The 26,692-nt window shown below is 30.1% G+C and overlaps 1 protein-coding gene across 1 annotated transcript in view; it reads left to right on the forward strand.

Annotated features, from left to right (window-relative positions):
- zranb3 (zinc finger, RAN-binding domain containing 3) overlaps nucleotides 1-26,692 on the forward strand; it is a 93,754-nt gene that overhangs the window by 15,797 nt on the left and 51,265 nt on the right. Inside the window, exons 4-7 of the mRNA XM_051094449.1 lie at nucleotides 12,363-12,381; nucleotides 12,464-12,642; nucleotides 19,037-19,268; nucleotides 24,162-24,247. Coding sequence (XP_050950406.1) covers nucleotides 12,363-12,381; nucleotides 12,464-12,642; nucleotides 19,037-19,268; nucleotides 24,162-24,247 — 516 coding nt within the window. The remainder of the gene's footprint in view (nucleotides 1-12,362; nucleotides 12,382-12,463; nucleotides 12,643-19,036; nucleotides 19,269-24,161; nucleotides 24,248-26,692) is intronic.

Genomic DNA, 26,692 nt, shown 5'->3' on the forward strand with positions numbered 1-26,692 from the left:
TTTTTTGACTAACGTTTTTCTTTAGAAATGTAAAAAAGTTCAATGTTGTTGTGTATTTTGTTTACTTTGGTGGCTAATGCTAAGTTTTACCACAGTTTTACTGTAGTATCATTAAAGTAAAAGTATTCAAAAAAGACAAATATAATAAAAATTGTTTTTTGACTAACTTTTGTGTTTACTTTGATAGCTAATGTTACGTTTTACCACAGTTTTACTGTAGTAAAATCATTATTCCATTCAAAACAACTTTGTTAATGTGTCAAAGTCTAAATGAATTTAGTTTAGCAACATGTTAACATTGTTTTCTGACTAACTTTTTTATTTAAAAGTGTAAAAAAAAAATAAAATAAAATGTTGTTGTTTTTACTTTGGTGGCTAATGCTCAGTTTTACCACAGTTTTACCGTAGTAACATTAAGGTAAAGGTATTCAAAAAAGACAAATATAATAAAAATTGTTTTTTGAATAACTTTTTTTCTTTAGAAATGTAAAAAAGGTTAGTGTTTTTTGTTTACTTTGATGGCTAATGCTAAGTTTTACCACAGTTTTACTGTAGTAACATTAAAGTAAAGGTATTCAAAAAAGAAAAATATAATAAAAATTGTTTTTTGACTAACTTTTTTCGTTTACTTTGATGGCTGATGCTAAGTTTTACCACAGTTTTACTGTAGTAAAATCATTATTCCATTCAAAACGACTTTGTTAACGTGTTCGCATCGCTTTTGCAAGTTGAGACTGACTTTTTCTTCAACTTTTTTCTTTAAAAATGTACAAGTTCAGTGTTGTTTTCTGTTTACTTTGATGGCTAATCCATTTAACCACAGTTTTACCTTAGTAACATTAAGCTAATGGCATTCATAAAAGTAGAAAAAGCAGTGCTAAAGTAGCATAGATTATCTAGACTAGCTAATCTGTTACAGAATACTTTATCTTGTTTGTTGTTTTAAGATTTGTGTTTCCACAAATCAGCTACCCAGTTAGCATAATGCTAATTTAGTTCCCCTTGCACCGCAAGAGCTAGAAACCCACGTTTATCAACGCTACCACACAACACCCTCACACCACATTAAAGATGCTAATAAAGCCATAATGCACCAGCGTATGGACTAAACTAAACGCTAATTCATCATATCGGATGATGAAATGCTACGCGAGGGCGGATTAGCATACGCCGTGCTGACACAATTACTGCGGTTTAATGAGCCCTGAACTCTAACCCACCAATCAAACCGCTACACCGTGAGCCACCATGTGACACACAGGAGCTGAACTATATCTGTCTCCGCATCGAGCTCCGTGACCGAGACGATCGATAGCTATTGATCCGAGATAGAAGGCTGCAAGAAGGGATACTGTACAGACACTTATAATTGCATCAGAGGTGCAAATGAAGGCATGAGGGAAGATTAAGAGATTGTTCAATATTACGCTTGTAACGAAAGTGAAATACAGCGAATTAGTGCAAATTAAGTCGTTTTTGCTAGTATCGGTGGGCTTTGTGTCTGGGGCAGTGACTCAAAAGGCAAGAAACGACAGGTGTGTATGAACTATAGTTTTAAAATGCCTTCAGAAGGTATTGAGGGTGTGTGTAATTATGATTATTATTTGGGTTTGTGACTTTTAGTCATTGTTTATTCGCTTTGATGTAATATATATATGCAATTTTTTACCCAAAATGTTGACAAAAGTCAGTTATACTAATTATTTACAATGAATTTATTATTAATTTATTAATAATACATAAATGTAAAATTTTTCTCCTCAGGAAAACAAACTTAAAATATTGATGAGATCTCCAAATTTCTATTCAGAATTTATGTATTTTATATAAGTAGTGTTATATTTATACATTTTGTAAATATTTCATTTATACTTTTCTATTTTATATTTTTTATTTGTATTATTTTTACTACTGTGATCAGATAAGATAATTTTGATATTACCCACCCCAACTTCCTGTTTCAAAAGAAAATATATCAAAACAAGATACAAAAAATGCTCAAGTAATTTATATATTGTATATAAATTTATGTACAGCTTCAGAAATCATTCTAATATGCGGATTTATTATTAGAATGATCAATGTTGGATAATATCAACAGTTGTGCTGCCAAATATTTTTTGGAACCTGTGATTTTTTTTTTTTTTTTTTTCAGGATTCTTTCATGAATAAGTTTAAAAAGTACAGTGTTTATTCAAAATATAAATATTCTATAACAATGTAAATTATTTATTATTAACTTTTAATAAACTTTTAATTATTAACTTAATACATCCTTGGTGAATAAAAGTATTAATTTCTTAAAAAAAAAAAAAAAAAGAAAGAAACAATAAAAATGTACTGACCCCAAACTTTTGAACGGTTGTGTGTGTGTGTATATATATATATATATATATATACAGACACACAACCGTTCAAAAGTTTGGGGTCAGTACATTTTTATTGTTTCTTTCTTTTTTTTTTTTTTTTTTTTTTTTTTTTAAGAAATTAATACTTTTATTATGTATTAATAATAATTAAAAGTTTATTAAATATATATATATATATATATATATATATTTAGATAAATGCCTGTTTGAATAGGAAATGCATCGATATATGAAAAAAAAATTGATAAAGCATTTTAATTATATTTCTATATTTTATATTAATATTTCGATTTTTTTAAATATATTTTTATTTGATTTATTTTTTATTTGTTAACAGATTTTATTAATATATATTTTCCCTACTGTGATCCAGCAAATTGTGATCGTTTTAACATGCTCTTTCTGTCTGAATTGTATGGAAGTCCGTTTCCACCACTAAATTAAAAAAAAAACCGTCTGAATTGTGAAAAAAGGCAGAATTGCAAAAGACAAAAATAGCTGAATTGCAAGATGTAAACTCGCATTTTCAAGAAAAAAAACCTCTGAGGAATGACGTCAAAATTGCGTGATATAAACTGGAAATTGTGAGGGGGGAAAAAAGTCAGATTTGTGATATATAAACTCCCAATTGCAAGAAAAAAGTCAGAATTGTAAGATAAATTCGCATTTGTGAGGGGAAAAAAAAAAAGTCAGGATTGAGATACAAACTCGCAATTCTGAGAAATGAAAAATTGCGTAATATAAACTGAGAAAAAAGGCAGAATTGTGAGATAAATTTGCATTTGCGAGGAAAAAATGTGCCAGAATTGCAACATGTAAACTCACACTTGTGAGGAAAAAAGTCAGAATTGTGAGACATAAGGTCGCTTTTGCAAGAAAATCAGAATTGCGAGATATAAACTTGCAATTGCGAGAAAAAAGCCAGAATTGTAAGATAAATTTGCATTTGCAAAAAAAAAATGTCCGATAAATTCACACTGGTGAGAAAAAAAATCAGAATTGCAAGAAACAAAAATGTCAGAGTTACAAGATATAAATTTGCGTTTGCAAGAAAACAAGTCAGAATTGTGAGATACAAACTGTGAGAAAAAAGGCAAAAAAACTCGCATTTGCAAGAAAAAAAAAATCTGAGTTGCAAGAAAAAAAATGTCAGAATTGCGAGATATAAACTTGCAATTGTGAGCAAAAAGGCAGAATTGTGAGATAAACTCGCATTTGCAAGAAAAAAAAAGGCAGAATTATGAGATAAATTCACATTTGTGAGAAAAAAACGTTAGAACTGCGACACGTAAACTCGCAATTGCGAGAAAAAAAAACAGGATCGCAAGAAAAAAATGTCAGAATTACAAGATTCAGAATAACAAGATACAAGAAATTTGTATTTGCAAGAAAAGTCAGAATTGTGAGATAAAAACTCACAGTTCTGAGAAATGAAGTCAAAACTGCGTGATATAAACTGCAAGAAAAAAAGTTTGTGAAAAAACAAGACAATTGAGATACAAACTCGCAATTGCAAGCCGAAGTCAGAATTGAGAGATAAATTTGCATTTGCAAGAAAAAAAAGTGCCAGAATTGCAACATGTAAACTCACATTTGCGAGAAAAAAAAAAAATCAGAATTGTGAGATATAAAATCAGATTTGCAAGAATTGAAGTTAGAATTAAGGAGAAAAGTCAAAATTGCAAAAAAAAAAAAAAATCAGAATTTCTAGAAAAAATGTCAGAACTGCGAGATATAAACTTGCAATTGTGAGAAAAAAGTCAAAATTGACATACAAACTCACATTTGCAAGAAACTTTGCAAGAGACTTTTTACCACGCAATTCTGAAGAAAAAAAGTAATAGTAACCTTTTTTATTTTTCATTCAGTGGCGGAAACAGGCTTCCAAAGAACATGAAATAAATTAAAAATAATAAAAATTACTTTTTTTTTTTTAATTTATACTGTAAATATTTTTATATTCAAATATTATTTTGGTATTTTTGCATTTACATTGTAAATATATTTATTGTAAATTCAATTAAATTAATTATTTATATATTAATTCTATTAATAAATTATAAATATATTAATGAATTAATTACAGATACATATAGTACAACTGTGCTTATTTATATATTTTTTATTTGGCAGTTTGTTATTATACATTTTCACCTTTTGTGATTAGGAAACTTTTTTAGAAGTAGCTAAAGTATCTGTGCTTGTCAAGCCATTTTTAAGCTTTTTAAAGAGCTTTTTAAGCGATTTGTCTTAATTTCTGTATATTCCATATAAATATTATTTATTATTAATACACATATGATATTTCTCATTTGCTGTTGTGAGTTAGGAAACTCCACGATCTGAAACATTTAAAAGCGTCCTAGAATTAAGTTGATGGTGTTGTTGACAGGCAAATCAGACGGGGCCTCCTTCAGGACACAGCGGTGCGTCGGTTGGCAAGCGGCGTTATTTAAAGAACAGTGATTAATGTGTGGAGAAACAGCACACACACACACACACACACACACACACCTGAGAGGCACTCGAGGCGTGTGAGAGCGCATTACACAGCGCCAGCAAGTGCTGCAACAATTTGAAGGCGAAAAAAAAGCCAGTGGCAGGACAGAGGCTGTTAATCATCCTTTCACAGTGAGGGAGGAGAAAACAAGATGAAGAGGGCATCATAGCTGTCTCTCTCTCTCTCCGTCTGTCTCTCACCTCTTTATCTTTATTTGTGCCTCTGTCGCTCCTAGACATTTCAAGAGGTCACTTTATTCTCTTATCGATACTGATACAAAATATAATGTGGCTATATTAGCTTATTTCTATGCCTTATTACCTTGATGAAAAAAAGGATTTGGGCCATTTCATGGTACAGTGAGGTTAATACCATGGTACTTTGATGTATAGTGGCTGTTTTAGTGAGTTTTCAACCTGGAAAGAAACTTTTTTTTTTTTTTTTTAAGACTATTTTGATTATTTTTGGGGAAGAAAGAAAGAATTATTGACAGATTATGGACTCTCATTGCCCACAAAATAAATACATAAAGAGTTTTAAGATACAAACTCACATTTGCAATGAAAAGCCATAACTGCAAGACAAAAGTGAGGATTGTGAGGAGAAAAAGTCAAAAGAAAAAAAAGTCAAAAGGAAAAAAAAAGAAGAATTTAAGATACAAACTCAGATTTGTGAAAAAATTCAGAATTACGAAATACAAACAAGCATTTGTGAGGGGGGGGAAAAAAAGTCAGAACTGCGAGGAAATTATTGCCCATCAAATAAATAAATACGTAATAATAATAGTAATAATAATAATAGTATTATTAATATTATTATAAACACTAATGCATTTATATATTTATATGCAATTATTATTATTATTATTATTTGCATTTATATTTGATTTATTCCAAAAATAAATTATTTATTTATATTTTAACTAGTATATATTTGTATAGATAGATAGACAGAATGTCAATAAATTTGTTTAAATTTTTGTTACTGTTTTTTAAATCAAAATATTACTTTGTTTAATATTTTTAACATCCTTTAATATAATAAAAGTAATGATAATAATTGTATTATTATTATTATTATTATTATTATTCATCATCATCATCATCATCATCATCATCATCATCATCCCAAAATGGAAAATCACCATATTTGCATGTTGCTTTATATATTTATTTATATTTAAATATTATATATTTGTATAGATGGATTGATAAAATGTTAATCATTTTTATTTATATTTCAATACTACTTACAACTTTCAATATACATTTTCAAACAGCTTAATATTTTAACATTAGTTTTTTATTATTATTATTATTATTATTATTATTATTAAAAAACGGAAATTGTCACCAAATTTTTGCATGTTGCATTATATTTATTTATATTTTAAATATTATATATTTGTACAGATAAATAGATAAAATATTTATATATGATTATATAAATATGAATATGCATATATTTATATAAATATTTATATTTTTACCAAAATATAATTTTTAGTATTTAATATTTTTAAACCTCTTAATATGTAACCTATATTATTATTATTATTATTATTATTATTATTATTATTATTATTAAAAAATGGAAATTGTCACCACATTTGCATGTTGCTTATTATATTTATTTATATTTTAAATATTATATATTTGTACAGATAAATAGATATATTTATTTATATTTTAAAATATAAATATTTTATTTATATAAATATATGTTTTTACCAAAATATTATTTTTATTATTTAATATTTATAATTGTTAAACCCCTTTAATATTTAACATCTAATATTATTTTTATTATTTTCATTAATGAATAAATATTATAACAATAGATTTGTACAACATTCTTGTAATTATAATTAATATATTTATGTAATTGTATATTTATATATTATATTTAATATAAATGTTAATATAGAGATAGTTTTTAGATGTTTAAAAAGTTAATTTTTGTTTTTTTAAATTAAGTGTTACTTTTTCAACATTTAACATTTAATTTAATATATATTTAAAGATAGATAGCTATGTTTTTTATGTTTAACATAAAAATAATTTTAAATGTGACTTATATATATATACACAGTGGGTACGGAAAGTATTCAGAAGCCCTTAAATTTTTCACTCTTTGTTATATTGCAGCCATTTGCTAAAATCATTTAAGTTCATTTTTTTCCTCATTAATGTACACACAGCACCCCATATTGACAGAAGAACACAGAATTGAACATTTTTGCAGATTTATTAAAAAAGAAAAACTGAAATATCACATGGTCCTAAGTATTCAGACCCTTTGCTCAGTATTTAGTAGAAGCACCCTTTTCATCTAATACAGCCTTGAGTCTTTTTTGGAAAGATGCAACAAGTTTTCACACCTGGATTTGGGGATCCTCTGCCATTCCTCCTTGCAGATCCTCTCCAGTTCTGTCAGGTTGGATGGTAAACGTTGGTGGACAGCCATTTTTGTCTCCAGAGATGCTCAATTGGGTTTGCTCTGGCTGTGCCATTCAAGAACAGTCACAGAGTTGTTGTGAAGCCACTCCTTCGTTATTTTAGCTGTGTGCTTAGGGTCATTGTCTTGTTGGAAGGTAAACCTTTGGCCCAGTCTGAGGTCCTGAGCACTCTAGAAAAGGTTTTCGTCCAGGATATCCCTGTACTTGGCCGCATTCATCTTTCCCTCGATTGCAACCAGTCGTCCTGTCCCTGCAGCTGAAAAACACCCCCACAGCATGATGCTGCCGCCACCATGCTTCACTGTTGGGACTGTATTGGACAGGTGATGAGCAGTGCCTGGTTTTCTCCACACATACCGCTTATTAAGGCCAAAAAGTTCTATCTTGGTCTCATCAGACCAGAGAATCTTATTTTTCTCACCATCTTGGAGTCCTTCAGGTGTTTTTTTAGCAAACTCCATGCGGCCTTTCATGTGTCTTGCACTGAGGAGAGGCTTCCGTCGGGCCACTCTGCCATAAAGCCCCGACTGGTGGAGGGCTGCAGTGATGGTTGACTTTCTACAACTTTCTCCCATCTCCCGACTGCATCTCTGGAGCTCAGCCACAGTGATCTTTGGGTTCTTCTTTACCTCTCTCACCAAGGCTCTTCTCCCCCGATAGCTCAGTTTGGCCGGACGGCCAGCTCTAGGAAGGGTTCTGGTCGTCCCCAAACATCTTCCATTTAAGGATTTGGAGGCCACTGTGCTCTTAGGAACCAAGTGCAGCAGAAATTGTTTTGTAACCTTGGCCAGATCTGTGCCTTGCCACAATTCTGTCTCTGAGCTCTTCAGGCAGTTCCTTTGACCTCATGATTCTCATTTGTTCTGACATGCACTGTGAGCTGTAAGGTCTTATATAGACAGGTGTGTGGCTTTCCTAATCAAGTCCAATCAGTATAATCAAACACAGCTGGACTCAAATGAAGGTGTAGAACCATCTCAAGGATGATCAGAAGAAATGGACAGCACCTGAGTTAAATATATGAGCGTCACAGCAAAGGGTCTGAATACTTAGGACCATGTGATATTTCAGTTTTTCTTTTTTAATAAATCTGCAAAAATGTCAACAATTCTGTGTTTTTCTGTCAATATGGAGTGCTGTGTGTACATTAATGAGGAAAAAAAAAGAACTTAAATGATTTTAGCAAATGGCTGCAATATAACAAAGAGTGAAAAATTTAAGGGGGTCTGAATACTTTCCATATATATATATATATATATATATAAAAATTTTTACTGTTTTTTTTACTTTCTTTTAATAGTTTGTAATATTTTGAATAGTCTAATATTTTTAAGTTATTTACCTATATTAGCACTAACAATATATTAACTTTTTACGCAATATTATAGATAGATGCATGAATCTAAATAAATATTCACTTATAAAGAATAATGTATATGTATGCATATATAAAAATATACTTATATAAGTAAGTATAAATACTTATATAAATATACTTACATGTATTAATTTATTATTTTTTATACCTAATACCATAGTACCTTTTGTTTGTATAAATGAAAAAGATGGATTTGTTTCTAAAATTGTTATAATACATTGTCCTTCTGTTGAATGTCCTATTGTTTGGAGAGCACACTGGATTTGTACACCGTATGCAAATATGGCATCAGCATTAGCTAAATGCGCCGCTGTCAAGGGAGCGCGTTTATAACGGCCGTCCCGTACGTCGTCGCCAGCCGAGGCGTTGCTGGAATCCACATTAATAATAAACTGAAAAGAGCAAATAAACAAAAAAGATGCAAAGCTCTTTCATTTTGTGGCCCTGCATGTATCTGCTTCATTTGTTCCCAGTAAATCCTTGAACATGGCCTGACGCATGAGCAATTAAATTTTTTCCCCTGAAAGAATCCGCAGAAGATCAGTGTCTCTCGGCATTACTTAAAAAAAAAAAAAAGAGCAAGAAAGCGAGATGAAAAAGAGGAAACATCTCCTCTCTAATGAGTAGATTCTGGTTTGAACAATAGATACGGGCGACTCGGGGAGCAGGGTGACATTTCACTAACCAAACTTGATGCTTTGCTTCCTTACTGGGATCACCAGGATATAGACAAATGTTGTAGGCTGTTTTACTATATTGGTTTGCATCTGTCTTCAGGTGGCATTCGAGAAAACTTGAGATCTTGGTGGATTTGTCATGCAGTAAACGCTAGGGGAGAGAGGAAAAGTGTGTACAACATGGTCATAAAACACTTTTTTTTTTATCTGTTGTTTTGTTTTGAAGTTGTTTGATGTACTCTAATGATCACAATGCAAAGCTGACTCCCCAGTACAGTCAGATCAGTCATTAAAAATAAACTGCAAAAAATAAATATATTTTATATATTACAATATTAACATTTTAAATGTTTCATTTTAATATAAAAAAAAATATATTTAATATATACACTGTGTGTGTGTTAATAAAATCCTTTCTTTTATTTCTGTTATCTTATATAAACAATTTAATATTAGAATAAGTAAATACAATTTAAATGGTATTTCTTTAAATATTAAATCGTTATTTAAATATTATTTGTAATATTTTAAACATTTTAAAATTTAAAGAAATTTAAAAAAAAAGAAAATACAAATATTTGGTGTATTTTTTTTTATTGATTATACTTTTTTCTATTGTTTTCTGTTTAATATTTATTATTTTTTATTATTCGTTATTTAAATAGTTTAATATTTTGATACATTTTTAAGTCATTTAATTTCATACTTCATTATTTACTTAAATTGTTTTCAAATATGTACGTTCAACATTTAAAAATATAATATAATGATTGTACTAAATATTTTAATCATTTATTATTTAATTTCATAATTTAATATTTTAAACATTTTATAATTATGAAATACAAATGTTTTTTGTGTTTTCTTTTTCAATATTTATTTCATTTTAATAAATAAAATATTTTTTTAATAATTTGATACTTTTTAAAATGTCATTTAATTTCATAATTTAATATTTACTTGTTTTCAAATATTTACTTTCAAAATGATAATATGATATAGTGATTTTACTAAATATTTTAATCATTTAGTTTTTAATTTCATAATTTAATATTTTAAACATTTTAGAATTATGTAATACAAATGTTTCTTTTTTGTATTATTTTGTTTTATATTCATTTAATTTTAATAAATAAAATATTTAAATAGTTTAATAATTTGGTTAGTATTTAAATTTAGATGTATTTATATTAAGTATTTTAACTATTTAGTATTTAATTTCATACTTTAATGTTTTAAACATTAACATTTTTTAATATTTTAAACATTCTGAAATATTTCTAATTTTAGTTTTAAATTTTTTTTTTTTTAATCTAATATTTCTTTTTTAATATTCATTTAATTAAATTTTAAAAAATAAAATTCAAAACTGATGTAAAATTTCGCTTACATTCAAAATGATATAATGTTTTTTTTATTAAATAGTTTAACCATGTAGTCTTTAAAATATTAAATGACATTAAAACAAAAAATATAATGAAATTAAGCATTGTTTTTGTTCAATATTTTAAGACAGAAAATACAAACATTTAAAATGTATTTTATTTATATAATTTGTATTTATTTATTTATATTTTTACTACTATTTCCTTTTGTAATATTTGTTTCAAAATTCATGATGATACATTGATTTTAATAAATATTTTCCATTTAGTCTTTAAAGTGTTACATTTTGAAATTAATCATTAACATTTTGTTTTAAACATTTTAAAATGGAACTACAAATATTTAAAACATTTTTATCTTTTTTTTTCTATTATTTCCTTTGTATTATTTTAGTATTTATTTTTACTAAATAAACTATTTAAAGTTTAATACTTTGATAGTTTATTGTAATTTCTAATTTCATCATTTAATATAAATTGTTTTCAGAGAGTTACATTCAAAATGTGAAAAATAATGATTTTAACAATTTAGTATTTAATTTCATAATTTAATATTTGAATTGTTAAAAATTGTCAAAATATTTGAAAATATAATGATATAATGATTCTAATAAATTTTAACCATTTAATTTGTTATATTACTTTATAATAAACATAATAATAATAATAAACAATCATAATAATAATAATGCTTGTTTTATATTTATATTTTCTTTTTTATACGTTTCTACTGTTTTAGTTTTACTTTATGTAAACTAATATTTAAGATTTTTAAATGTCTATATTTAAATGAATATATTTACTGTATTAAATAGTTTTCAGATATTTAAAATCCACTCAAAAACTTTTGAAAATGTAGTGATTTTGAAATAAACTTTGTTGGTTGATTTTGATTAACGGGACGAGGCAGGTTAGCCACTTCTGCACTGTTATCAGCCGATTAAAATGGTCAAATATCAGGCGACTCGTGAAGTACAATAACAAAAACAGCTTGTTTAATTCAAAGGGGTGTGAAGTGGTCATTTTTTTGGTTGACAGTTACTCTAAGTGGACGTCTGGGAGAAACAAGGAATTAAAAATGAAAAACTACAAAAGCGTACAATATGGATCTTCGTAACGTCGTGTAGCTGCATTGATTAGGACTCAAGTGGCCTATATCATCAACGACAACATGCTGAGCTCAGGATGCTGGGTAAATTTCATTTAGGGGAGCAGCTTGATTGATTCAAGGCCTTATATTAGTTGGTTATTGGGGTCTTAAATGAATGGGCGTTTTAAATAAAGCCCCGTACGCCGCAGCGGGGCTCCACACGCCTCTGCTCCGGGATTGAGTTTTTCCATGCCGTCGGCTGCCAGCGCCAAATTAGTCGTCGAGTTCAGGTGTGCGGGAAATTATATTGAGCAATGTGCACTGGCCAGGAAGCCCGGCTTTCACAATATTGTCTGGATCAATACGCGCCTCTCCGGACATCGCTTTAGGGAAGAAATTAAAAACGTGATCCGGAGGGTAATTATTTAGAGACAAGTGATTTTGGTGTTTGGGTCGGTCGTTGTAAGTTCAGTGTGCTTCATTAGTTTTCATTTCTGTTTTGCAGGTGCATGATTGGAGATGAGGTGAGAGCTTTTTGCTTTTCTTGACTCTAATTCAATTGGGTTTTTACCGAGTCCACTAATCGCTGAGCGTTTGCGTCATCAGATGGGTTTGGGGAAGACGATCCAGGCCATTTCGGTGGCGTACGTCTTCAAACGGGAATGGCCTCTGCTGATTGTGGTGCCTTCGTCTCTCAAATACCCTTGGATTGAAGAGCTGGAGAAGTGGATTCCCGAACTCGACCCCAGAGACATCAGCTTGGTGGAAAGCAAGACCGATACAATGTACGACAAATTTAAGTTCAATAGAGCACATCACTTGGGTTCAGGAAGGGAAAAATCGCATTGATTTTCTCCACAGAGAAATGGTTTCTTAGTGGTAACATCTTAAGTTCTTAAGTCTCAAGGCTGCATTTATTTGATTAAAAAATACAGAAAAAAACAGTAATACTGTGAAATATTATTACAGTTTAAAATAATGGTTTTGTACTTTAATATACTTTAAATTATAATTTATTTCTGTGTTGCAACGCTGAATTTTTTAGCATCATTAATCCAGTCTTCAGTGTCACATGATCCTCCAGAAATCATTTTAATATGCTTTTTTATTATCAGTGTTTGAAACAGTGCTGCTTAATGTTTTTTAGAAGCTGTAATATTTTTTGTCAGGATTCTTTGTTGAATAAAAAGTACAGAATTTATTTTAAATAGACGTCTTTTCTAACGCTGTAAGTCTTTACTGTCACTTTTTTATCAATTTAACATATCCTAGCTGAATGAAAGTAGTAACTTCTTTCAAAAAAAAGAAAGGGAAAAAAAATTACAGAACCCAAACTTTTGAACAGTAGTGCGTATTGTTTCAAGAAGATTTCCGTTTTAAATAAATGCTGTTTCTTTTTAATGGTTTATTTAAAATAATCAAATAAATGCAGCCTTGATGAGCCTAAGAAACTTAAAAAAAATATAAATAAATAAACATTTAAAAAATCGTACTGATCCCAAGCTTTTAAACAGCAGTGTACATATGGAATATTTCAAATTAAAAATTATTTTTAATGTAAAATAAGTATTTTTTAAAATGTTCCTTTAAATATTATTATTATTATTATTATTATTATTATTTGTATCTATATTTAGTACACACGTTGCATTTTTGAAAGAGCACGACATCTTGCATTACATAATATTTAACATATTTGTGTATATTTTTAAAAATTACTTCAAACTTTTACAAAAATTACAAATTGTAAAATTAATTGTAATATTTATTTATGTATACATACATACATACATACATATACACACACAAACACACACGTGTGTATGTGTATAGTTTTTATTACAAATTAAATTTTAAAAATGCTTTTTAAATATATTATATTTATAACATAAATATATAACATTTATTATATAATTATAATACTTTATAGAATATTTTCTATATATTATATTATTATATATTCTTCAAAATTACATGTAAAATTCTAATTACATCTATTTTTCATATTTTTATATATGATGATGATTATGTTAATATAATTATTATTATTATTATTATTATTATTATTATTATTATTATTATTACGTATACATAGATTTTAGAAATATTATCATAAAATATTGCTTTTATATTATGATATTATAAGTTGTATTACATTTTTTTTAAATATGTTCGTATATATTTAAATTACAAGTAATTTGAATATTACAATTATTGTTTTTTTATATACATTTATTACATATTATGGTTAAACTATATATATATATATATATATATATATATTATTAGTTTATTATAAAACATGTTTTATTTCTGTTTTATATTATATATTATCTACTGTATTTTTATTATTACTTGAGTTATATATTTTTTATTTAAAAGTAGTAATATACAATATTTGGATATTGTGTTTTGTGTGAGTGTGTTTAAAATGTTTTATATGCATATTTTATTATATAAATATTTATTTATAAATATTTTATATTTTTATTCAAATAATAAAAATAATAAAAATATAATATAATATATATTATATTATATTATATTTTTATTATTATTTTTATTATTTTTATTATTTGAATTATATTTATTAAATTTATTCAAAAGTAGTAATTGTCACAATATTTGCGTATTTCTTTAATATCACAATTCCAGTACACATGTTGCAGAGACACTTTAAAAAAAGTGAAACATCTTGAAAACATGACATAATATTTGCAGAATATATTTGTATATATTAAAAAAAAAAAAAGTCAAATGTTAATATTATATTTATTGTATTTCATATATATATATTAAAAATATAAATATATATTTTTCTTATTCTTATTATGAAACATGATTTTATTTTATATTATATTAAGCTATGTTATTATATATTTTTATTATCTTATTATTACTTGGTTCATATTCATAGTTTATTCAAAAGAAGCAACTCACATTATTTGCATGTTAGTTTCATATGTGTGTGTTTTATCTCAAAGTAAAACATGTCAAAATATTAATATATTTATTTTATATGTGTGTTTTAAAATATTTTATGTGTGTATATTTTACTTATTGTTTTATATTATTGTATATATTATATACGTTTTATTATTATTATTATTTGAATTATATTTATCAATTTATTCAAAAGAGTTCAGTATACACACAAGCGTTGCAGAGATATTTCTGAAAGAGCGAACCATCTGGAAAACATTGCATGCTATTTCAAGCGTCATATTTATGTTCAAACATCCACTAAACATCCTAAAAACAGCAGATTACCATGCCATCTAAATATTAAACATCACATAAACATCCGAATGCTGTGCTAGCGGAGAAAGTTTAATGACGTGTAAATTATAGCTACATTTTGACACGCACCGACTGGTCTTCTTGGTAATCGATCGTTTAAGTTTGTTTTGCAGTCCCTGGAAAAAAATAAATAAATAAGGGGGGACATCGGTTCGTAATTCATTGGGATCCAGTGGACCGTACTAGAGGACGTCTGCACTGGTGGCCGAGAGATTTTTTGCTCAAAATGAAAGATTGATTCTTTCAGACTGTGTGTGAGTTTAATCATAGTGGCAAAATTGATTCATGAAATTTATGACTGAGTATGACTTTGCAGAAGCCTCCGGAAAAGTTAGGAAGAAATCTCTTGATTTATTAATTTTTTTTTTTCTCTCCTTTGTGTCACAGTTTTATGAGTAGCTTTAGAAAGTTATGAAAACCTTTCTTGCAGATTTTCAGCCTGTAGAAATACAAAACGGAAGTAAAATCTCCTGCTCACTGACTACAAAATTATACCACGATACAAATTACGCGGCAGACGTATGAAATCAAATCACCTCCCGAGAGAGATATTAAACAAATCCTAAATTAGCTCACCTTTTACGGCTACGAATCTCGCACAAAGAATACTTTAGCACTTTCTTAGGACTGGGAGAGAGCTTATGAGGAGCTGCCCTTCCACAGAGGATGCTGGGATTGATTGTACAGCCCATGCAGTCAGAGGGTCATGTTGTCTTTTTGCCTGTTATTGATGCTTCTAAAAAGAGGCTCACAAATTGCTCTGTTTACCCTGAGAATTCTGGCCCGGGGTTGAGTCGACCTGTAAAGTCGTTACCATGGCAACATCTCCCTCCGAGCTTGATGAAGGCCTGTCAGCATGGTGAATGATATTTTAACTCTAATGGCTCATAGTGCAAAGCAGGAACAAACATCATTTCCTCTCAGTGTATGGCTGCTATCTTTGCACAGTCTGTATCGGGAGACTACGAGGCGAAAAAAAGTGAAATGCTTTTTACGACCTCGTGGCTCGTAGCTTATATAAACTGTTGTAAATATATCTAACTGTACACAGTTTCTGTTGTGATGGATTTGTAAGTTCGTACGCAGTGATTAAAAACTGGTTTTGTTTTAGACAAAATATAACGTTAAACGCTAAGCACAACTAACAGTTATTTATAGTAGTTTTCTACGTTTGCTGTTGACGTCAAAGCCTGTGCACCTCATTTCAATGGTATTCTGATGCATTTTCAACCCTGTTTTTGAAAGAAAGCAGTGCTTTCGCAAACAATAACATGGAAATGTTGCGTAACATTTAAAAAAAAAAAATCTTAGCTATTGTAATGGAGAAAAAAAACAAAAATACTTTTACGATGTTGTGGCTCAAGTGAAAACAATTATAATACTGTTATAAATATATCTATGGGTACAAAATGGATTTTTAGACAAAATGTAATGTAAATGCTAAACACAACTAACTCTATAATTTTTATAGCTATGTAGTTATTTTTGACGTCAAAGCCTGTACACCTTATTTCAATATATATTCAATGGTATTTTGATACATTTTTAACCACATTTTTGGAAGATTTGGAAGTTCTCGCAAACAGAAACATGGAAATGTTGCGTAACATTTCTTGAAAAAATGTAAAAATCTTTTATGACCTTGTGTACGGTGGCCGAGAGAGCTCAGCACGCTGCAACTTAAGAAAACACATGCAAACAGAAAAAAATGACGACAAATTAAGAAAACATCTTCATCAGTTTGACAACGCAGGCGCTGCAAATCCTCGCAACGCAAACACAAATATGGAAACGCACTGCAAATTCTCACAACACAACCAAAGACAGAAATGCGCTGCAAACACACAAACGCGCTGCAAATAGCACGGACCACAACGGAAATGTTTCGGGGGACCTCAAAAAGTGACGAACCCAGCTGGGACCTGAATTTTGACCTGATTTTAACCATTAATGAAGCATTGCAGAATTTTTTCGTTAACTTTGAACGTTATATTTATTTGCATATATTTATTTATATATTTATTTGCAATTAAGTTAATAACGTTTCACAGTTAAGTGTGTAATTCGTCAGATTAGTCTAATAATATCCAAAAGACCAATGAATCGTATGATCAGGATGTTGAAATAAACAAAAAACTCACCTTTTAGTTCACCGACGACCACCTCTACTCTGACCAAAAGCCACTGAACAAATAATCAGGTCTCAGCTGGGTTCGTCACTTTTCATTTCCCCCTGAAACATTTCCGTTGTGGTCCGTGCTATTTGCAGCGCGTTTGTGTATTTGTGTTCTGTTGTGACGGATTTGTAAATTTGCATGTTGTGATTAAAAATTTAAATTTTAATTATATTTTGATGCGTTTTCAACTTTTTAGAAGAAAGGTATATGTTCACAAATGATAACAGAAATGTTGCGTAACATTTCCTGAAATGTTTACCTCAGCTTGTCTTAGCTGTTGTTCTTGTATATATTGTGTATAAAAGTGAATTTCATAACAGATAAAAATAACAATATAAACTGTTATAAATATATCTAAGTGTACACAGCTTGTTGTGACTAATTTGTAATATGTTGTAATTAAAAAAAATTTCGTTTTTTGAAGAAAGCAAAATTTTCACAAACAACAATTTCATAATGGATAAAATCGTGAAATGCATTTACGACCTTGAAAGCAATAATAATATAAACCATTATAAATATATCTAAGTGTGCACAGTTTCCATTGTGACAAATTTGTAAGTTTGTACATTCTAATTAAAAATTTTTACTTTGTTTTAGACAAATTGTAATGTTAAATTATAAGCACAACTAACTCTATAATTGTTTATAGTTATTTTTGACGTTTGCTGTTGACATCATGGTATTTTAACTCAGTTTTTAGAAGAAAGCTACATTTTCGCAAACAACAATTTCGTAATGGATAAAAATGGTGAAATGCATTTACGACCTTGTGGCTTCATTGAAAACAATGATAATATAAACCGTTATAAATATATCTAAGTGTGCACTGTTTCTGTTGTGACGGAGTTGTACACCGTGATTAAAAATCGGTTTTGTTTTAGACAAAATATAACGTTCAGTGCTAAGTGTAACTGACTCTATAATTGTTATTTTTGGCATTTGTTGTTGACGTCAAAACCTGTGCACCTCTTTTCAATGGTATTTTGCTGCATTTTCAACTCAGTTTTTAGAAGAAATCTAAATTTTGGCAAACGACAACATTGAAATGTTACATAACATTTCTTAAAAAATGTTGACCTCAGCTTGTCTTAGCTGTTGTTCTTGTATATATTGTGTGTAAAAGTGAATTTTGTAATGGATAAAAATCATAAAAATGCAAGAAAACAATAACAGTATAAACTGTTATAAATGTATTTAAGTGTACACAGTTTCTGCATTTTCAACTATGTTTTTTTTTTTTTTTGTAGAAAGCTAATTATTCGCAAACGACAACATGGAAATGTTGCATAACATTTCTTGAAAAAGTTTACTTCAGCTTATCCTAGTTATTGCTCTTGTAAATATTGTGTATAAAATAGTGGTCGACTAATATGTGTTTTTCAGGTCTGAAGCCAATACCGATTATTACAGATCAAGTAGACCGATAACCGATATTTTTAACCGATATATGCTGGTGTAAAAAATAAAAAATAATGTCCAATTTAAGTATAACAAGGGCTCTAACAAAAACTTTGTTTTTTAAATGCTGTTTTTAAATTGGCAAATCGTTTTTAAAATGACCGATAACCATAAAAATGCCATCACATTGGTTACATTAGCAGAACTGTCGTTTTTGTGGTGGACAGTGGCTATTTTGTTGTTTTTATTAACATAATGACATATTAAATTTGAATTCTTAAGTTTTGTTGTTGTTTTGTAGGAGTATCGGCACTAGCAAAGTGACTATACTGGGATACGGGCTGCTCACGACAGATGCGCGCCCCCTGTTGGAGGCCCTGAACAAGCAACGTTTCGGCGTCATCCTGGTGGATGAATCCCACTACCTGAAATCTCGCAACGCAGCGCGTAGTAAAATATTGGTGCCAATCATTCAGAACGCCAAGCGTGCCATCCTTCTAACTGGCACCCCGGCGCTGGGCAGACCAGAGGAGGTACGGTTTCCTCCAAATCTGTTTGTCATTTGCTTTGATTTATTAAGCCATTTGGTAATATGCAGCATGGTTTTGTTTGAGCTAAACCAGGAGGAGATCTTGTCATTAGCTGACATATTTCCCATCCTCCAGTCATCGCTCATGTCACCTAAAATTGCGAGTATGATAATATCATGAACTAAAAGTTTTGATAAGTTTCCCCCTGTATATTATCACTAGGTTATTAAAATCATCTATTGTACTCACTATAAAATCATCTGATTACAACATGAAGTTCTTGTTCCTGCGCACCACATTAGTTTACGTTAGGAATAAACATTTATAGTCATTCTCGTTTCTTTTGTAAAGTGACAGCTTGAAATTTGTCACGCTGTTACTATCTCGCTGGTCTAATGACCCGCTTGCAGCGAAATTAAATTAATCAATCAAACAAGAGATCATTTTCAATGTTTATCCTTTTTTACAACGCAGACTAGGAATTTGACACCAGTCAGATATTTTATCCCATCTAATGTGGTTTTGTCCACCTTGATCTGTTTGCCTCGATATTACGCTGGCGTGGGTGTTTATTTAACCCAGTGACCTCTGTTGAGGCGGACTATCAATGCCAAGAGGTGACATGAGTAAAAATGAGGGGATTTTAAGTGATTTTAGAGGCACGGCTCTGAATGAGAAGGAAGGAAGAGAGAGCTCCCTTTCACAGGTCTCAAAAGCACAACGCTCATCTCCGCTGTTATTACTCTGTCCAGAGGTGTGCCAGTAATATTTGTAGTTTCCACAAACACCCTTGTCCTCACACCGTCTCGCTCTGTTCCTGTCTCTCTCTCTTTTTGCCTAGTCTTCATCTTTTTTTTACATTGTCTGGGTCTTTGCTTTCATGTCACAATTTGTAACTCTGCCATGCCGGTTTTAGAAATGCAACAATAAGGCTTCTGAATTCTAGTAGATTTTAATGATTGTGGATTCAATTAAAAGGGTTAATTCAACCAAAGAAATTAAAATTCTGTCATCATCTACTCAACCTGGAACCAAGTTGTTCCAAACCAGAGTAAATGAACTATCACTTAAATTGAAGCCATTTGAAACTGATGGTACAACAATATACTCCTGTATACCTGGGTGTGAATTAGACATTTCCAGTTAAAAAAAAAAAACATGGCCAGTGAATTCTGGCAGACTTTGGTCAGGGTGGACGCCATATTTAGTTTGAGGTTTACCAAAATGATTCTTTGACAAAAGTGTCGATCCTTCATTGAAAATGTTTTATTTCCTGATTTCTAGTTCAGCTTATCTGTAAATTGAAAATCTGTTCTTACAAATGAAGTGGATTTTTGTGCAAATCATCACCTTAAAACCGTTCGTACAAGCACAACGAGCTTGTTGTTCATAACTGTTGTTTAAATTGTTTGTAAAACCATTGCAATTTTTTTGCAAGTCATTCGTAAAAGCAGAACGAATTTATACAAAATGTTCATGAACCGATTCTTGCGAGCAGAGCGAATTTCTTCGCAAATTGTTTGCAAAACCATCTATAGGAGCAGAGCGAATTTCTCAGCAAATCGTTCAGAATAACCGTTCTTATATGTAGAGTGAATTTCTCTGTAAAACTTTTGCAAAGGCAAAACAAATTTATGTAAATTGTTTGTAAAACTAACGATCTTTGTGCAAATCATTTGTAAAACCATTCTTGCAAGCAGAACACATTTGTGCAAAGTCTTCACAAAACCACTTTTACGAAAAGAGGGAATTTCTTAGCAAATTGTTTGCAACACCATTTTTAGGTCGGGAAAAAAATAGAGTATATTAAATTTTTCTGTCAATTATTTGCAAAGCCAGAACAACATTGTGTAAATTGTACATAAAACATATATGAGCAGAACAAATTTTCTTGTGAATTGTTCACAAAGCCATTCATAAGAACAGAACTAATCTTCGTGCAAATATTCACAAAACCATTTTTACGAGCAGAACACATTTGTTCAAAACATTCACAAAACCCATCTTACGAGAAGAGTGCATTTCTTTGCAAATCATTTGCAAAAGCATTTTTAGGAGCGAAGAAAATTTCTCAGCAAATTGTTCAGATTAACCGTTCTTATGAGCAAAGTGAATTTCTCTGTAAAACGTTTGCAAAGCTAGAAAAAAATTGTGTAAACTGTTCATAGAACTTTTTTCTTTTTACGAGCAGAACTAATTTTATTGCAAATTGTTCACAAAGCCATTCTTAAGAACAGAACTAATACTTATGCAAATATTCGCAAAACCATTCTTACGAGCAGAACAAATTTCTTGGCAGATAATTCGTAAAACTGCTCTTACTAGTAAACTATTACTCTGTCCAGAGGTGTGCCAGTAATATTTGTAGTTTCCACAAACACCCTTGTCCTCACACCGTCTCGCTCTGTTCCTGTCTCTCTCTCTTTTTGCCTAGTCTTCATCTTTTTTTTACATTGTCTGGGTTTTTGCTTTCATGTCACAATTCTTAACTCTGCCATGCCGGTTTTAGAAATGCAACAATCAGGCTTCTGAATTCTAGTAGATTTTAATGAGAGTGGATTCATTTAAAGGGATAATTCAACCAAAGAAATTAAAATTCTGTAAAACATTTGCAAAGCCAAAACCAATTTATGTCAATTGTTTGTAAAACTTACGATCTTTGTGCAAATCATTCGTAAATTGTTCATAAAACTTTTTTTATGAACAGAACAAATTTTCTTGTGAATTGTTCGCAAAGCTATTCTTAAGAACAGAACTAATATTTATGCAAATATTCGCAAAAGCATTCTTACGAGCAGATTTCTCTGAAAAACATTTACAAAGCCAGAAACAAATTTGTGTAAATTGTTCTTAAAAATTCTCTTATGAGCAGAACGAATTTTATTGTTTTCAAAGCCATTCTTAAGAACAGAACAGAACTAATCTTCATGCAAATATTCGCAAAACCATTCTTACAAGCAGATCGAATTTCTCTGCAAATCATTCGAAACCATCTTTACGAGCAAAACACATTTGTGCAAACTGTTCACAAAACCATTCTTACGAGAAGAGTGAATTTCTTCGCAAGTCGTTTGCAAAACCATTTTTAGGAGCAGAGCAAATTTCTTGACAAATCGTTGGGAAATAAATATTCTTATGAGCAAAGTGAATTACTCTGAAGACATTTGCAAAGCCAGAACAAATTTGTGTAAGTTGTTCGTAAAACTTTTCTTATGAGCAGAACAAATTTTATTGTTTGCAAAGCCATTCTTAAGAACAGAACTAATCTTCATGCAAATATTCGCAAAACCATTCTTATGAGCAGAACACATTTGTGCAAAATGTTCACAAAAACATTTTTCCAAGACGAGTGAAGAAATCGTTTGCAAAACCATCATAAGGAGCACAGCGAATTTCTCAGCAAATCATTCCAAAAAAAACAAAAAAACAAAACATTCTTATAAGCATAGCGAATTTCTCGGAAAAATTGTTGTAAAACGTTTCTTACAAGCAGAACGAATTTTATTGCAATTTGTTTGCAAAGCCATTCTTAAGAACAAAACTAATCTTCGTGCAATTATTTGCAAGACCATTCTAATGAGCGGAATGAATTTCTCTGCAAATAATTTGTAAAACCATTCTTACAAGCAGCACGAATTTGTGAAAATTGTTCGTAAAACCATTCTTACAAACAAAATTCCATGCAAATCGTTCAGAAAACTACATACGAACAGAAGGAATTTTAACGCAAATTGTCGTAACACCATCCTTATGAGCATAGTGATTTAGTGCAAGATGTTTGTGAAACCATTGTTATAAGCATAGCAAATGGTTCGCAAGATCATTATTAAGAACAGAACTTTGTGCAAATCACTCACAAACCATTATGAGCATTGCAAATTTATATGGAAATCATTAGCAAAACATTGCAAGCAAATTCTTTGTGCAAATCATTCTCAAAACCATTATGAACAGAATGAGTTCAATGTACAAATCATTTGTAAAACCATTCTTATGAGTAGAACAAATCTGTGCAAATCACACACAAAAAAAACATCATGAACAGACTGAATCTGAGTAAATGGTTCATAAAAAATGTTTTATGTAGTGTTACATTCAGTTCAATATGAATGGTTTCCAAAACATTAGACATTAAATTCGTTCTGCTCGTGTTTTATGAATGAATTCCACTGAACAGACTGCAGTTCCACTTCTCAATCTCTGTTTTATTCACATTATATTAAACATTGTGTTTACTCCCTCTAGTTTTTATAGCAGAACTACCAGTCACTGATGGCCAGTTAATTGACCAATACATTATGCAGGAAATACTTAAGGCTTCACTTTGAGGGATGTTACGTTCTGTGCGCTTTCCTGGTACATTGTGAGAGCTGCTGTTTTCTGTCTTTAAAACATTCTCTGGACAAAAACATTGGCAAAATGTACGTCATTACACACGCAAAGACGTCTCAAGACGACTCTTGTGTGTAAATTATGGGAGTCTCAACCTCCGTTGCTTCTCTAATTCCTCTGAAACGTCTTGCTGGACTTCTTATGAAAGACACAAGTGTTTTCTTAATTCATCAAGATAATCGCTGTTAAGTTTATACTAACTGAGCATAATGTGCACTTTGAGATTTCTCTTAGAGGAAATGCATTTGCATTTTATGAACTTAATACCTGATTTAATCAGCTTTAATCAGCAGAGTATTCGTTTGCACCAGCTATAAACAGAAATCTGCTGACCGATTTTCAATAAACTCATGATTGCAAAGGCCCAAGGTCAGAACTATAAAAGTGTCCCTCTTTTTAAAGTTATTTGTTTCTATTGGAAGTTACTAGTGTAAAGTTAGTTGTGTGTATGACATTTATGATGTCACATTGATTTATGTTTTGATCCCTTGCTCTCTCTTTTAGCTCTTCATGCAAATCGATGCTTTGTATCCACGGAGGTTTGGAACCTGGAGCGACTACGCCAAAAAATACTGCAACGCACACTACAAGTAAAATCCCTTCTTTTTTAATGTACAATACAGCATTCAAATGACAATTGAATAAAAAGCAATAATGGCAAGCAGTTTATGTAGATACAAAAGATTAACTCTAAAAATGCTACATTTTACTGTTTACAGTTACTGTTTTACTATTATTTATTCCAAGCAACTTGAAGTAAAAATATATATATATATATATATATACACTGTTTGTAAAACCATTCTTATGAGCAAAGCAAACCACTCTTACATGCGGAATGAATTGTGAAAAACATTCATAAAAATTCTTAGGAGCACATCAGATTTCTTTGCAGATGTTTTCACAAAACCATTACATAAGCAACTCAAATTTGTGCAAAATGTAAAAAAAAAAAAAAAATCTTACAAGCAGAGTAAATATCTTAACGAATAGTTAAACAGTTCTTAGAGCGAATCATAGAACGAATGTGCAAAATATTCATAAAACCATTCTTACAAACAGAGCCAATTTCTTTGCAAATCATGCACAAAAACATAACTAGCAGAATGAATTTGTGCAAAATCTTCGTAAAACTGTTACAAGTAGAGCAAATTTCTCTACTAATGTTTGCAAAAACCATTCTTACAAGCAGAGCGAATTTCTCTGCATATTGTTCACAAAAAATTTTTACAAGCAGAGCCAATTTTTCTGCAAATCATGCGCTAAACCATTATTATGCACAGAATGAATTTGTGCAAAATGTTTGCATTTTATCTGCAAATTGTTCGCAAAAGCCATTCTTACATGCAGAACAAAATCCTGCAAATTGTTCGCAAAAAACATTCTTATAAGCAGAACAAATTTGTCTGCACATTGATCGCAAACCCATTTTTACAAGCAGAACGAATTTGTGCTAATTGTTTGCAAAAGCCATTCTTATAAGCAGAACGAATTTCTCTGCAAACTGTTCGCAATCCCTTCTTAAAAGCTGTGATAGTGCAAATTGTTCACAACAACCATTCTTATAACCAGAGCAAATTTGTGCAAGTTGTCTGCAAAAACCATTCTTGTGAGCAGAACAAATTTTTCTGCAAATCGTTTGCAAAAACATTCTTACAAGCAGAACGAAATTCTGCAAATTGTTTGCAAAAAACATTCTAAGCAGAACAAATTTGTCTGCAAATTGCTCACAAACCCATTCTTATAAGCAGAACAAATGTGCAAATTGTTTGCAAAAACCATTCTTAGAAGCAGAATGAATTTGTCTGAAAGTTGTTTGTAAAACCATTCTTACAAGCAGAGCCAATTTCTCTGCAAATTGTTCACAAAAATCATTTTTACAAGCAGAGCCAATTTATCTGCAAATTGTTTGCAAAAGCTATTCTTATAAGCAAAACAAATTTGTCTGCAAATTGTTCACAAACCCATTTTTACAAGCAGAATGAATTTGTCTGCAAAAAATGTTCACAAGCAGAGCAAATTTTTCTGCAAATTATGCGTTAAACCATTATTTCACGCAGAATGAATTTGTGCAAAGTTTTGGTAAAAACAGTTCTTACAAGCAGAGCAAATTTCTCTGCCAATTGTTCGCAAAAGCCATTCTTACAAGCATTGATATTGTGCAAATTGTTCGCAACAACCATTCTTATAAACAAAGCGAATTTGTGCAAAAATCATTCTCATAAGCAAAATGAAATAGTGCAAATTGTTTGCAAAAATCATTCTTACATGCAGAAAATTCTGCAAATTGTTTGCAAAAAACATTCTTATAAGCATTACGAATTTGTCCAAATTGTTCACAAAAAACATTATAAGCAGAGCGAATTTCTCTGCAAATTGTTTGCAAGCAATGTTCACAAGCAGAGCAAATTTTTCTGCAAATTATGCGTTAAACCATTATTCCGTGCAGAATGAATTTGTGCAAAATGTTCGTAAAAACCATTCTTACAATCAGTGATACTGTGCAAATTGTTCGCAACAACCATTATCATAAGCAGAATGAAATAGTGTAAATTGTTTGCAAAAATCATTCTTGTGAGCAGAGAGAATTTTGTCTGCAAATTGTTCGCAAAAGCCATTCTTACATGCAGAACAAAATTATGCAAATTGTTTGTAAAAAAAAAAATAAAAAATCATTCTTATAAGCAGAACAAATTTGTCTGCAAATTGTTTGCCAAAAAAAAAATTTCACGAGGAGCAATTTTTTTTTGCAAATTACACGTTAAACCATTGTTCCACGCAGAATGAATTTGTGCAAAATGTTCGTAAAAAGCATTCTTACAATCAGAGCACATTTCTGTGCCAGTTGTTTGCAAAATTCATTCTTACAAGCAGAACGAAATTGTGCAAATTGTTCGCAACAACCATTCTTATAAACAGAGCAAATGTGTGCAAATTATCTGCCAAAACCATTCTCATAAGCAGAATGAAATAGTGCAAATTGCTTCCAAAAAACATTCTTACAAGCAGAACAAATTTGTCTGAACGTTGTTCAT

The sequence above is a fragment of the Labeo rohita genome, chromosome 22 (genome assembly GCF_022985175.1).
Source record: "Labeo rohita strain BAU-BD-2019 chromosome 22, IGBB_LRoh.1.0, whole genome shotgun sequence".
NCBI lineage: Eukaryota > Metazoa > Chordata > Actinopteri > Cypriniformes > Cyprinidae > Labeo > Labeo rohita.